General features: G+C 48.0%; 1 protein-coding gene across 1 annotated transcript in view; it reads left to right on the top strand.

Moving 5' to 3' along the window:
• The first annotated feature begins 2,377 nt into the window (after positions 1-2,377).
• LOC115190904 (transmembrane protein 65-like) overlaps positions 2,378-15,615 on the top strand; it is a 71,982-nt gene continuing 58,744 nt past the window's right edge. Inside the window, exons 1-2 of the mRNA XM_029748935.1 lie at positions 2,378-2,814; positions 3,032-3,349. Coding sequence (XP_029604795.1) covers positions 3,067-3,349 — 283 coding nt within the window. The 5' untranslated portion in view covers positions 2,378-2,814; positions 3,032-3,066. The remainder of the gene's footprint in view (positions 2,815-3,031; positions 3,350-15,615) is intronic.

Here is a 15,615-nt window from a genome sequence, read left to right as displayed (position 1 = left end):
CCATTTGCTCTCAGAACAGCCTCAATTCGTTGGGACATGGGACTCTATAAGGTGTCAGAAGCGTTCCACAGGGATGCTGGCCCATGTTGACTCCAGTGCTTCCCACAGTTCTTGATTCACACAGGAAACTGTTGAGTGAGTAAAAACCCAGCAGCGTTGCAGTTCTTGACACAAACCGGTGCGCCTGACACCTACTACCACTCCTCATTCAAAGACACTTAAATGTTTTGTCTTGCCCATTCACCCTCTGAATGACACACACACACAATCCATGTCTCAATTGTCACAAGGTTTAAAAATCCTTCTTTAACCTGTCTCCTCCCCTTCATCTACACTGATTGAAGTGGATTTAACAAGTGACATCAATAAGGGATCATAGCTTTCACCTGGATTCACCTGGTCAGTCTGTCATGGAAAGAGCAGGTGTTCCTAATTTTTTGTCCACTCAGTGTATATCCGTGTTTCAGTGGAGGCTGCTGAGGGGAGGAAGGGGCTCATAATAACACCTGGAACGAAGTGAATGGAATGACATCAAACACATGGAAACCATGGAAACCATGTGTTTGATGTATTTGATGCCGTTCCACTAACTCCGCTCCAGCCATTACCACGAGCCCCGTCCTCCCCACTTAAGGTTCCACCAACCCCCTGTGACGTCTCTCCTTCCCTCAACCAGCCCTTGTCCGGGTGACATTGCTCTTGATATCCACTAGGGGTAAGTCTTGTCAAGGTTTTCATTCATGGTCGACAACACTAGTAGGACTACACTAGTATCAGATACAGTGAATGAAGCATACTATTTACAGGGTGGACATGAGTCTGCCTTTTGTCAGGAGAATAAAGGAACACACACATAGCAGGCTCTAATAGGCTCTGCATCGAGTTAGTAACGACATCAGTCTCACAGAATGTCTCCTGTACGAGCAATGACTGTCCCTGTACTAGTGACTGACTGTCCCTGTACTAGTGACTGACTGTCCCTGTACTAGTGACTAACTGTCCCTGTACTAGTGACTGACTGTCCCTGTACTAGTGACTGACTGTCCCTGTACTAGTGACTGACTGTCCTTGTACTAGTGACTGACTGTCCCTGTACTAGTGACTGACTGTCCCTGTACTAGTGACTGACTGTCCCTGTACTAGTGACTGACTGTCCCTGTACTAGTGACTGACTGTCCTTGTACTAGTGACTGACTGTCCCTAGTACTAGTGACTGACTGTCCCTGTAGTAGTGACTGACTGTCCTTGTACTAGTGACTGACTGTCCCTGTACTAGTGACTGACTGTCCCTGTAGTAGTGACTGACTGTCCCTGTACTAGTGACTGACTGTCCCTGTACTAGTGACTGACTGTCCCTGTACTAGTGACTGACTGTCCCTGTACTAGTGACTGACTGTCCCTGTACTAGTGACTGACTGTCCCTGTACTAGTGACTGACTGTCCCTGTACTAGTGACTGACTGTCCCTGTACTAGTGACTGACTGTCCCTGTACTAGTGACTGACTGTCCCTGTACTAGTGGCTGACTGTCCCTGTACTAGTGGCTGACTGTCCCTGTACTAGTGACTGGCTGTCCCTGTACTAGTGACTGGCTGTCCCTGTACTAGTGACTGACTGTCCCTGTACTAGTGACTGACTGTCCCTGTACTAGTGACTGACTGTCCCTGTACTAGTGACTGACTGTCCCTGTACTAGTGACTGACTGTCCCTGTACTAGTGACTGACTGTCCCTGTACTAGTAGTCTATATTCTGATGTCATAGTATCGTAGTAATTCCACACCAAGCCCAAGAAAGGGATGTTTAGTTTTTAGGGCTGTCTCTGTGATGAGGGGATTGTTAGCTTCAGTTGTGACTGTGGCCAGGATATAGATATTGGATGGAGATATGGAGAGCTATATGATGACTTTGGTCACTGTCTGTGGAATGATGAGCCAGATTGCGCTTTGAAGACAACTGGGAACTCGGGAAAAAGCAGGTCAAATCATGACGTCAGTGATCTTCAGGTCGGAAAGTCGAAGCTCTAGAAAGATGCCCGAATTTCCGAATGAGTTGACCATTTTAAACAATTTTAGCCTGTCGGAGATCGTTTTTTTTCGAGTTGCCAGTTGTCTTGAACGCACTGAAGTCGGGAGTCGGAGATTTCCGAGTTCCCAGTTGTTTTGAGGCAATAAATAGATTACGGAGAGGCCACCGGTCGGACTAAAATACGTTTCCCATAATGCGGCAGCAAAAAAAGTAGTTTTTCTATAGCCCTAGTGCTCATCTGGGAAATGTAGTCACTAAAAATAGCATGTAGAACGTTCTGTAATGGCATTACATATGGAATGAAAAATACATTTCCCATGGTGTCATACATGTACTATGCTCAAATGTCCTATACAGTCGTCCTTAGGATGTCTATTGATACCTGCCGCAAATAGGCCTACAGTTGTCTATCGGTCTACTGGTACCTTCGCACTCACTGTATGAGCTGTACAAAAACGTAAGGCAAATGCCGTCATAGCTACGTATAGTCAAGCTATTCCATTGGAAAATATTTTTAGCCAAAAGAGAAGGGCGCACATCACGGGGAAGAGAGGCAGCCCATCCGACCGCAGACTGGGAAGTAGCCTTGGCGATGTTGTGGATATGAAGATGAGGAGGAATGTTTCTTGTTGACTCGCCGATTTTGCCACGAATGTGTTTTGTTGGCGAATTGTTTTCATGATCTATGAAATTCTAATAGAAGGACATATGGTTCGGAGCTGCGTTTTCCAGCCGAAAGAGATCTGATTTTTGACAGGACAGGCCGGCAGAGCATCCGCTGATCGAGAGGTCGGTTTGTGATAAGTTGCACTTTGACAGCCCGATCTGAGTCTGGGTCTACTTTGTTACTTATTGCCTATGAATGGGCTTAGCCATTCTACAGTAGCCTACTGCTGTAGAATGCATTCATACGTGAAACAGTCTAGGATGTTGTATCGTAAGTAGCCAAGCCTACTGTATTTTGCTTTACGCTTCAGTAAGCGTTAAAATTGTATTTCTATTCTAGGTTGTCGACGCCTCCACTTCCCTTTTCTCTCCACCATGCTGCCCAGTTTGCAGAGAGTCCTGCGGCCCGCCCTCATTCTGAGGTCGGGGAACATGTTGGGAAGAGTCCGCGGGTCAAACCTAGCTCCGCTACGCCAGCCTGTACCGATACTGCCCAGCCAGCAGTGCTGCGACTTGGGCACACACCCTCACAAGGACCCGATGGAGCCCTTGAACTCGCCGCAAGGAGCCAAGGATTTTATTTATAGTCTTCACCCCACTGAACGCACTACCCTGCTTAGAGAACTGCACCGGTTTGAGTCGATAGCAATAGCTCAAGGTAAGAATAAGAACAGTAGTCTACTGGAAAATGTGTGTCACTTCCCCGAGTTGCACAGAGAGTTTATTATAGTGTCACTCTGGTCCTTTACGGTTCGTCCCACCCTCAGCTAAGCTGATTGGTCCAGAAACCAAAGAATGACAAAATACGTATTGTTTCAAATGTGTAGGTGTAAAAATACATGTTTCTAGACCTATTACATTGTACTATAGGTCCATTATAAAACACTTACTCTCATAAGAGTAAAACAATAGTTATTTCTATATTGATATCAATACATTCTGCCCTCAAATTGTGAGATTTCTGTATCTGTAAAAGTAGTTGAGTATAGAATGCTTATACCCTTGTTGTAAGCAGTATAGTAATGTGTGTGTGTGTTAATGTGTGTGTGTATGTGTGTGTAAGTGTGTTAGTGTGCGATATGGAGAGAGAGGAATAGAGAGGGAGAGGGGAGAGAAGAAGAGACAGAGAGAGAGGGAAGAGAAAAACACAGGGAGAGAGGAATAGAGAGCGAGCAAGGGGAGAGAATGAGAGACACAGGGGGAGAGAGAGAGGGAGAGAGGGGAGAGAAAGAGAGAGACAGGGAGCGAGGGAGAGAGAGAGACGGGGGAGAAAGAGAGAGACAGGGAGCGAGGGAGAGCGTGAGAGAGGGAGAGGGAAGAGAGAGAGACGGGGGAGAAAGAGAGAGACGGGGGAGAAAGAGAGAGACAGGGAGCGAGGGAGAGAGTGAGAGAGGGAGGGAAGAGAGAGAGAGAGAGGGTGGGGGGATAGAGAGAGCCAAAGTGCTAGAGAGCATCATGGTTGCAGATGATGTCTGTAATGATGAAGTGGTGTTGAGGCTGTTGAAGCACACTTCTCCTGCTCTCTCTGTTATCCATAGGGAGCAGATGTCTCCTGGGTCACATGGGGCTGAGGAGTGGGATGCTTCTGACTGTTACCCTGGCCATAATACTTTATAATGGGCATTGTGCACTGGACTGCTGTTTCTGGATTAACCTACTGAGAGACATTTGTCCACCTGGTGTTACGGTAAACATTTGTCCACCTGGTGTTACGGTAAACATTTGTCCACCTGGGTTTGGTGTTACGGTAAACATTTGTCCACCTGGTTTGGTGTTACGGTAAACATTTGTCCACCTGGGTTTGGTGTTACGGTAAACATTTGTCCACCTGGGTTTGGTGTTACGGTAAACATTTGTCCACCTGGGTTTGATGTTACGGTAAACATTTGTCCACCTGGGTTTGGTGTTACGGTAAACATTTGTCCACCTGGTTTGGTGTTACGGTAAACATTTGTCCACCTGGTTTGGTGTTACGGTAAACATTTGTCCACCTGGGTTTGGTGTTACGGTAAACATTTGTCCACCTGGTTTGGTGTTACGGTAAACATTTGTCCACCTGGGTTTGGTGTTACGGTAAACATTTGTCCACCTGGGTTTGGTGTTACGGTAAACATTTGTCCACCTGGGTTTGGTGTTACGGTAAACATTTGTCCACCTGGGTTTGGTGTTACGGTAAACATTTGTCCACCTGGGTTTGGTGTTACGGTAAACATTTGTCCACCTGGGTTTGGTGTTACGGTAAACATTTGTCCACCTGGGTTTGGTGTTACGGTAAACATTTGTCCACCTGGGTTTGGTGTTACGGTAAACATTTGTCCACCTGGGTTTGGTGTTACGGTAAACATTTGTATTCCTTTAGCCATAGGATGTTCTCCTATCCTTCTCACCATCAGACTCTCCTCTGTGTATATGGCTGTCTGGGTTCAAACCCGGGTCACCTGAGCACAGTAAGACTCTGGTTTGAACCCGGGTCACCTGAGCGCAGTAAGACTCTGGTTTGAACCCGGGTCACCTGAGCGCAGTAAGACTCTGGTTTGAACCCGGGTCACCTGAGCACAGTAAGACTCTGGTTTGAACCCGGATCACCTGAGCGCAGTAAGACTCTGGTTTGAACCCGGGTCACCTGAGCACAGTAAGACTCTGGTTTGAACCCGGATCACCTGAGCGCAGTAAGACTCTGGTTTGGACCCGGGTCACCTGAGCACAGTAAGACTCTGGTTTGAACCTGGATCATCTGAGCGCAGTAAGACTCTGGTTTGAACCTGGATCACCTGAGCAGAGTAAGACTCTGGTTTGAGCCCGGGTCACCTGAGCGCAGTAAGACTCTGGTTTGAACCCGGGTCACCTGAGCACAGTAAGACTCTGGTTTGAACCCGGATCACCTGAGCGCAGTAAGACTCTGGTTTGAACCCGGGTCACCTGAGCACAGTAAGACTCTGGTTTGAACCCGGATCACCTGAGCGCAGTAAGACTCTGGTTTGGACCCGGGTCACCTGAGCACAGTAAGACTCTGGTTTGAACCTGGATCATCTGAGCGCAGTAAGACTCTGGTTTGAACCTGGATCACCTGAGCGCAGTAACACTTCGCTGAGCTAAACACCGGCAAAACCTTAGGCATTACCTCAAGGAGATAACTGAAGCCTTCAGGTCCCACTGAGTCACCTCCATTACATACAGTACTGTAGGTATTTAATGTCTCCCCTCCTCCAGTCCTAGCCCAGGGTCCTAGCCCAGGGTCCTATCCCAGGGTCCTATCTCAGGGTCCCAGCCCAGGGTCCCAGCCCAGGGTCCTATCTCAGGGTCCTAGCCCAGGGTCCAAGCCCAGGGTCCTATCCCAGGGTCCTATCTCAGGGTCCTAGCCCAGGGTCCTATCTCAGGGTCCTATCTAAGGGTCCTAGCCCAGGGTCCCAGCCCAGGGTCCTATCTCAGGGTCCCAGCCCAGGGTCCTATCTCAGGGTCCTATCTCAGGGTCCTAGCCCAGGGTCCTATCTCAGGGTCCTAGCCCAGGGTCCTATCTCAGGGTCCTAGCCCAGGGTCCTATCTCAGGGTCCTATCTCAGGGTCCTAGCCCAGGGTCCTATGTCAGGGTCCTAGCCCAGGGTCCTATCTCAGGGTCCTAGCCCAGGGTCCTAGCCCAGGGTCCTAGCCCAGGGTCCTATCTCAGGGTCCTAGCCCAGGGTCCTAGCCCAGGGTTCTAGCCCAGGGTCCTATCTCAGGGTCCTAGCCCAGGGTCCTAGCCCAGGGTCCTATCCCAGGGTTCTATCCCAGGGTCCTATCCCAGGGTCTTTGCATCTTTTTGATCTGAGGTCCTCCTCACTGTTCACTGTATAAGTAGTTGCTGTCTATATCTGTGCTCTCTGAATCAGTAGAGCAGTAGTGAATGTGATAAGTATTATTTCTAGTACTGCTGACTCTCCTGATCGTAGAGGGGAAAGAACAACAGGTATTGTCTCCTCTACATGATAGTACAGGAACAGGAAGGAAGGTGTGTAGTACTCACCACTAACAGAGATTATACTGCACCCTCTATTCTCTCCATTAGGTTTATTGAGGAGGACTGAATGGGTTTCTAGACGTTCATCTGTTTTGTTGCGTTTCTGTTGAGGTTATTGTGTGTAGGGGACACATTCCCTTATGGGTCATTTAGACAACAGCTACTAAAGGACAATAGAATTGATGATGGCTCTTATGTGGTGTCAAGAGGCTCTCAGTGTTTAACATCTGTTCATAATATTACCGCGGCTAGTACGGGTCATTCTCCTGATGTCGTTATTGGCACAATGTAAGAAATCAACACTTGAAGCATATTTCTTGGACAATTGGCTCTTTTGGATGGCAATTTATTGAGAAACGTAGTGTGGAAAATTGTCACGTTTTCATTTCCCCGCTGTAAAACAATATATCGACAGATGTATCGGTAAGTTTAGTCGGGAATCGGTATCGGACCCCAAAAAAACAATCGGTCGGACTCTACGAAGGATCTTTATTGAATCTCTATAACATTGAGAATTGGCCTCCTGAGTGGCACAGCGGTCTAAGGTACTGCATCACAGTGCTTGAGGCATCACTACAGACCCGGGTTCGATCCCAGGCTGTGTTACAGCCGGCTGTGACCGGGAGACCCATGAGGCGGCGTACAATTGGCCCAGTGTCGTCTGAGTTAGGTCGTGGTTTGGCCCATCGCGCTTTAGTGACTCCTTGTGGCGGGCCGGGCACCTGCAAGCTGACCTCCGGTCACCAACTGGACGGTGTTTCCTCTGACACATTGGTGCGGCTGGCTTCCGGGTTAAGCCGAGCAGTGTGTCAAGAAGCAGGGTCGTGTTTTAGAGGACGCATGGCTCTCGACCTTCGCCTCTCCCGAGTCCGCAGGGGAGTTGCAGCGATGGGACAAGACTGTAACTACCAATTGGACATCATAAAAAAGGGGTAAAAAAATAAAAAGATTGAGAATCAATTCATTGACAATGTCTGAATCAAGACCCAATTAAGAGATCTTAAACGTTAAAAGTAGCTTCCCTAAGTAGCATGATCATTTGGTAACCTGTCAACTGACACGTCATAAAGCATTTCAATCTGCCTGGGGATGCTCAATGATGCTGCCACAATGTAGTTATTGGGCTGATGTTAAATGCCATATGGAATACAGATCTACTGCGGTATGGAAGTACCTCTCAGATCAATCTCAGGAACAGCACTTCATTCCACAGGAGCAACAGGGGTAATGTTAAACACTGTCTATTGACAAGATTCAAGGCTCTGTTTTTTTTGGCCTTGAATGAGAGGTGAACAAGAGGTTACATGGGGAAAAAGAGGTGGTAGTTATTTGTGCTATGACCTACTGGATTAACCTACAGCAACTGGCAGATATAATCTGTGTCCCAAATGGTACACTATTCTCTATATAGTGCACTACTTTTGACCTGGGCCCATAGGGTGCCATTTGGGATGCAGCTAAAGGCCTATGACCAGATGAACACAAATGAAGACTAGAGGGGATAAAGAAGGAAAAGGCTCTTCAATATTTCATCCTCCATTTGGTTTAATTACAGTCTATTGCCATGGTGCTGGGGGAGTTCCTGCTCTGAAAATAGAGTTCAAGGATGCGTCCCAAATGGCACCCTATTCCCGATATAGTGCACTACTTTAGACCTGGGCCCTATGGGACCCTATTCCCGATATAGTGCACTACTTTAGACCTGGGCCCTATGGCACCCTATTCCCTACAGTGAGGGGAAAAAGTATTTGATCCCCTGCGGATTTTGTACGTTTGCCCACTGACAAAGAAATGATCAGTCTATAATTTTAATGGTAGGTTTATTTGAACAGTGAGAGACAGGATAACAACAAAAAAATCCAGAAAAACGCATGTCAAAAATGTTTTAAATTGATTTGCATTTTAATGAGGGAAATAAGTATTTGACCCCCTCTCAATCAGAAAGATTTCTGTCTCCCAGGTGTCTTTTATACAGGTAACGAGCTGAGATTAGGAGCACACTCTTAAAGGGAGTGCTCCTAATCTCAGTTTGTTACCTGTATAAAAGACACCTGTCCACAGAAGCAATCAATCAATCAGATTCCAAACTCTCCACCATGGCCAAGACCAAAGAGCTCTCCAAGGATGTCAGGGACAAGATTGTAGAGCTACACAAGGCTGGAATGAGCTACAAGACCATCGCCAAGCAGCTTGGTGAGAAGGTGACAACAGTTGGTGCGATTATTCGCAAATGGAAGAAACACAAAAGAACTGTCAATCTCCCTCGGCCTGGGGCTCCATGCAAGATCTCACCTCGTGGAGTTGCAGTGATCATGAGAACGGTGAGGAATCAGCCCAGAACTACACGGGAGGATCTTGTCAATGATCTCAAGGCAGCTGGGACCATAGTCACCAAGAAAACAATTGGTAACACACTACGCCGTGAAGGACTGAAATACTGCAGCGCTCGCAAGGTCCCCCTGCTCAAGAAAGCACATACACATGCCTGTCTGAAGTTTGCCAATGAACATCTGAATGATTCAGAGGACAACTGGGTGAAAGTGTTGTGGTCAGATGAGACCAAAATGGAGCTCTTTGACATCAACTTAACTCGCCATGTTTGGAGGAGGAGGAATGCTGCCTATGACCCCAAGAACACCATACCCACCGTCAAACATGGAGGTGGAAACATTATGCTTTGGGGGGGTTTTTCTGCTAAGGGGACAGGACAACTTCACCGCATCAAAGGGACGATGGACAGGGCCATGTACCGTCAAATCTTGGGTGAGAACCTCCTTCCCTCAGCCAGGGCATTGAAAATGGGTCGTGGATGGGTATTCCAGCATGACAATGACCCAAAACACACGGCCAAGGCAACAAAAGAGTGGCTCAAGAAGAAGCATATTAAGGTCCTGGAGTGGCCTAGCCAGTCTCCAGACCTTAATCCCATAGAAAATCTGTGGAGGGAGCTGAAGGTTCGAGTTGCCAAACGTCAGCCTCGAAACCTTAATGACTTGGAAAAGATCTGCAAAGAGGAGTAGGACAAAATCCCTCCTGAGATGTGTGCAAACCTGGTGGCCAACTACAAGAAACGTCTGACCTCTGTGATTGCCAACAAGGGTTTTGCCACCAAGTACTAAATCATGTTTTGCAGAGGGATCAAATACTTTTTTCCCTCACTGTATATAGTGCACTTCTTTAGACCTGGGCCCTATGGGCATTATATATGGAGTCAAGGGCAGGGCAGCCATTAGGGGGGGATACTAATGATTCCCAAGGGGAGTCAGTTTCCTACAGTCTTGATCCCCAAGGGGAGTCAGTTTCCTACAGTCTTCATCCCCAAGGGGAGTCAGTTTCCTACAGTCTTGATCCCCAAGGGGAGTCAGTTTCCTACAGTCTTGATCCCCAAGGGGAGTCAGTTTCCTACAGTCTTGATCCCCAAGGGGAGTCAGTTTCTTGCAGTCTTGATCCCCAAGGGGATTCAGTTTCCTACAGTCTTGATCCCCAAGGGGAGTCAGTTTCCTACAGTCTTGATCCCCAAGGGGAGTCAGTTTCCTGCAGTCTTGATCCCCAAGGGGAGTCAGTTTCCTGCAGTCTTGATCCCCAAGGGGAGTCAGTTTCCTACAGTCTTGATCCTCAAGGGGAGTCAGTTTCCTACAGTCTTGATCCTCAAGGGGAGTCAGTTTCCTACAGTCTTGATCCCCAAGGGGAGTCAGTTTCCTACAGTCTTGATCCCCAAGGGGAGTCAGTTTCCTACAGTCTTGATCCCCAAGGGGAGTCAGTTTCCTGCAGTCTTGATCCCCAAGTGGAGTCAGTTTCCTACAGTCTTGATCCCCAAGGGGAGTCAGTTTCCTACAGTCTTGATCCCCAAGGGGAGTCAGTTTCCTGCAGTCTTGATCCCCAAGTGGAGTCAGTTTCCTGCCGTCTTGATCCCCAAGAGGAGTCCGTTTTCTGGAGTCTTGATCCCCAAGGGGAGTCAGTTTCCTGCAGTCTTGATCCCCAAGGGGAGTCAGTTGACTGCGACAGTGTCACCTTCATGGTATAGGCTATAGTCCTCTAGGGCTTGTGTTACACGTACAGGCAGAAAGGGAGACAGGCAGGCAGACAGTTAGACAGAGTCATGCAGACACACAGGCAGTTAGAGAGGCGTGCAGACAGGCAAGGTGGAAGGCAGGCAGGCAAACAGGCAGACAAAGAGGTAGGCAGACAGGGAGACAGGCAGGGAGACAAGCAGGCAGAGAGGAAGACGGACAGGTAGAGAAGCAGGCAGACAGGCAGTTAGACAGAGAGGCAGAGAGACAGGCAATTAGACAGCCAGACAGGGAGAGAGGCCGATAGAGAGGGAGAGATTTAGGGAGGGAAGAAGGAAGGGAGAGATGCAGGAGGGTAGGAAGGAGGCAACATAGCACGTGGTGGAGGCACTCACAGGAGGACGCTGTCCTCTAATCACCATGGTGCCTTGTGGGGGATGGGGAAGTGGCTCAACTTTACGACCTTGATTTGCCTATCTACAGTATCACACACACACACACACACACACACACACACACACACACACACACACACACACACACCCTGCCTATCTATCTATCCTGCAGCTCTAACAGGCCTTCGAGGTACCTAATGAACACAGGCACCACCAGTGCTTTCAAGGAGCTGCAGTAGTAAGCATAGCAACCCACTGTAGGCCCACTGTACCGTTACCCACAGTGGGTTTTATGCTGCTTTAAAGCTTTATGCTTCTGGGATATGTGGGAAGCTAGCGTCCCACCTCGACAACAGCCAGTTAAATTGCAGAGCGCCAAATTCAAACAACAGAAATCTCATAATTAAAATTCCTCAAACATACAAGTATTATACACCATTTTAAAGCTTAACTTCTTGTTAATCCAGCCACAGTGTCTGATTTCAAAAAGGCTTTTCGGCGAAAGCATACCATATGATTATGTTAGGTCAGCGCCTAGTCACAAAAAAACATACAGCCATTTTCCAGCCAAAGAGAGGAGTCACAAAAAGCAGAAATAGAGATAAAATTCATCACTTACCTTTGATGATCTTCATCAGAATGCACTCCCAGGAATCCCAGTTCCACAATAAATGTTTGTTTTGTTTCGATAAAGTCCATATTTATGTCCAAATACCTCCTTTTTGTTTGCGCGTTCAGTTCACTATTCCAAATGCAGAAGGCGCATGCACTAAGTCCAGGCGAAAAGTAAAAAAAGTTGCATTACAGTTTGTAGAAACATGTCAAACGATGTATAGAATCAATCTTTAGGATGTTTTTATTATAAATCTTCAATAATATTCCAACCGGACAATTCCTTTGTCTTTGGAAATGAAAAGGAACTCAGCTCGCTCTCATGGCCGCGCGCGTGACTGAGCTCATGGCATTTTTCCAGACACCTGGTTGAAACAGTTCTTATTCTCTCCCCATTCACAGTAGAAGCATGAAACAACGTTCTAAAGACTGTTGACATCTAGTGGAAGCCTTAGGAAGTGCAATATGACCCCACAGACACTGTATATTGGATAGGCAATCACTTGAAAAACTACAAACCTCAGATTTCCCACTTGCTGGTTGGATTTTTCTCAAGCTTTTGCCTGCCATATGAGTTCTGTTATACTCACAGACATAATTCAAACAGTTTTAGAAACTTCTAATTACTAATAATATGCATATCCTAGCTTCTGGGCCTGAGTAGCAGGCAGTTTACTCTGGGCACCTTATTCATCCAAGCTACTCAATACTGCCCCCAGATCCCAAAGAAGTTAAAGCTACAGCAGGGTTATGACATCTTGTATTTTACTACTGCTGTGTCTGATGTATCTCACACACGTCAGTTTGTTGAGATTTACTACTGTAGGTCAGTGCACCTTAGTGCCTGGTCGCCATAGCAACACTTTGTGTTCAGTCTCACAAGTGTCAAGGTTGTTGATCATTTAAAGGTTTCTTTATGAAACCTGCAGAGATATACAGCATTTATGCTCTTTCCTCTCCCAGTTAACTTGATTTGTGTAAGAATAACAAAGTAGTCATGCATCCGTTGTTGAGGGCATCTTGATCGGTGAGGTAAAACCCTTCTCTGTAAGGGCCAAAAACAGCCAGCCTTTCACTCTTCGTAACTATTGAACTTGAGAAATCATTTCTGCTCTGAATGTTGTTTCATTAAAATGCAAGTCATACACAACTCTAGACACAAATGGAAATGTTGTGATGATGTTAGTTTATGTGGTGACAACCTGAGGACAGCCGTTACATGTTCAGGGTTACCAGATGGGGCGGCCAGACAGACTAATATAATAACACTTCCCCAGTCTGGACTGGAGCCATCTATTCTTGCTGAAGAGTAAAGATGAGACATTGTACTGAAGATATTAGACAACCTGAAGAAAACAGTATTTGTCATATTGGCGTTAGTATCTTATTACCGTCCTCTCTGTTTAATTTTATTCCCTTTTCTCATCTTTCCTCTCTTCTCCTCTGACTCTATCCTTCTCTCTTCCTGTTTCTCCCTCCATCCTCCCTCTTTCCTCTCTTCTCTTCTGTCTCTATCCTTCTCTCTTCCTGTTTCTCCCTCCATCCTCCCTCTTTCCTCTCTTCTCCTCTGTCTCTATCCTTCTCTCTTCCTGTTTCTCCCTCCATCCTCCCTCTTTCCTCTCTTCTCCTCTGTCTCTATCCTTCTCTCTTCCTGTTTCTCCCTCCATCCTCCCTCTTTCCTCTCTTCTCTTCTGTCTCTATCCTTCTCTCTTCCTGTTTCTCCCTCCATCCTCCCTCTTTCCTCTCTTCTCTTCTGTCTCTATCCTTCTCTCTTCCTGTTTCTCCCTCCATCCTCCCTCTTTCCTCTCTTCTCCTCTGTCTCTATCCTTCTCTCTTCCTGTTTCTCCCTCCATCCTCCCTCTTTCCTCTCTTCTCCTCTGTCTCTATCCTTCTCTCTTCCTGTTTCTCCCTCCATCCTCCCTCTTTCCTCTCTTCTCTTCTGTCTCTATCCTTCTCTCTTCCTGTTTCTCCCTCCATCCTCCCTCTTTCCTCTCTTCTCTTCTGTCTCTATCCTTCTCTCTTCCTGTTTCTCCCTCCATCCTCCCTCTTTCCTCTCTTCTCCTCTGTCTCTATCCTTCTCTCTTCCTGTTTCTCCCTCCATCCTCCCTCTTTCCTCTCTTCTGACTCTATCCTTCTCTCTTCCTGTTTCTCCCTCCATCCTCTCTTTACTTTTATTCAGCATCCGAGAAGTCTTGCTCCAGCAGTGGTTAGTGGGTCTTGCTCCAGCGGTGGTTAGTGGGTCTTGCTCCAGCAGTGGTTAGTGGGTCTTGCTCCAGCAGTGGTTAGTGGGTCTTGCTCCAGCAGTGGTTAGTGGGTCTTGCTCCAGCGGTGGTTAGTGGGTCTTGCTCCAGCAGTGGTTAGTGGGTCTTGCTCCAGCAGTGGTTAGTGGGTCTTGCTCCAGCAGTGGTTAGTGGGTCTTGCTCCAGCAGTGGTTAGTGGGTCTTGCTCCAGCGGTGGTTAGTGGGTCTTGCTCCAGCGGTGGTTAGTGGGTCTTGCTCCAGCAGTGGTTAGTGGGTCTTGCTCCAGCAGTGGTTAGTGGGTCTTGCTCCAGCGGTGGTTAGTGGGTCTTGGTCCAGCGGTGGTTAGTGGGTCTTGCTCCAGCAGTGGTTAGTGGGTCTTGCTCCAGCAGTGGTTAGTGGGTCTTGCTCCAGCAGTGGTTAGTGGGTCTTGCTCCAGCAGTGGTTAGTGGGTCTTGCTCCAGCAGTGGTTAGTGGGTCTTGCTCCAGCAGTGGTTAGTGGGTCTTGCTCCAGCAGTGGTTAGTGGGTCTTGCTCCAGCAGTGGTTAGTGGGTCTTGCTCCAGCAGTGGTTAGTGGGTCTTGCTCCAGCAGTGGTTAGTGGGTCTTGCTCCAGCAGTGGTTAGTGGGTCTTGCTCCAGCGGTGGTTAGTGGGTCTTGCTCCAGCAGTGGTTAGTGGGTCTTGCTCCAGCAGTGGTTAGTGGGTCTTGCTCCAGCAGTGGTTAGTGGGTCTTGCTCCAGCAGTGGTTAGTGGGTCTTGCTCCAGCAGTGGTTAGTGGGTCTTGCTCCAGCAGTGGTTAGTGGGTCTTGCTCCAGCGGTGGTTAGTGGGTCTTGCTCCAGCAGTGGTTAGTGGGTCTTGCTCCAGCGGTGGTTAGTGGGTCTTGCTCCAGCAGAGCTGTGTGTGTGATGTTAGTGGGTCTTGCTCCAGCAGAGCTGTGTCTGTGATGTTAGTGGGTCTTGCTCCAGCAGAGCTGTGTCTGTGATGTTAGTGGGTCTTGCTCCAGCAGAGCTGTGTGTGTGATGTTAGTGGGTCTTGCTCCAGCAGAGCTGTGTCTGTGATGTTAGTGGGTCTTGCTCCAGCAGAGCTGTGTGTGTGATGTTAGTGGGTCTTGCTCCAGCAGAGCTGTGTCTGTGATGTTAGTGGGTCTTGCTCCAGCAGAGCTGTGTGTGTGATGTTAGTGGGTCTTGCTCCAGCAGAGCTGTGTGTGTGATGTTAGTGGGTCTTGCTCCAGCAGAGCTGTGTCTGTGATGTTAGTGGGTCTTGCTCCAGCAGAGCTGTGTGTGTGATGTTAGTGGGTCTTGCTCCAGCAGAGCTGTGTCTGTGATGTTAGTGGGTCTTGCTCCAGCAGAGCTGTGTCTGTGATGTTAGTGGGTCTTGCTCCAGCAGAGCTGTGTCTGTGATGTTAGTGGGTCTTGCTCCAGCAGAGCTGTGTGTGTGATGTTAGTGGGTCTTGCTCCAGCAGAGCTGTGTCTGTGATGTTAGTGGGTCTTGCTCCAGCAGAGCTGTGTGTGTGATGTTAGTGGGTCTTGCTCCAGCAGAGCTGTGTCTGTGATGTTAGTGGGTCTTGCTCCAGCAGAGCTGTGTGTGTGATGTTAGTGGGTCTTGCTCCAGCAGAGCTGTGTCTGTGATGTTAGTGGGTCTTGCTCCAGCAGAGCTGTGTCTGTGATGTTAGTGGGT

The sequence above is a fragment of the Salmo trutta genome, unplaced genomic scaffold (assembly GCF_901001165.1).
Source record: "Salmo trutta unplaced genomic scaffold, fSalTru1.1, whole genome shotgun sequence".
In the NCBI taxonomy this organism is placed as follows: domain Eukaryota; kingdom Metazoa; phylum Chordata; class Actinopteri; order Salmoniformes; family Salmonidae; genus Salmo; species Salmo trutta.
Note: the sequence above shows the minus strand (reverse complement) of the source record. Positions and strands in the feature narration are given on the sequence as shown.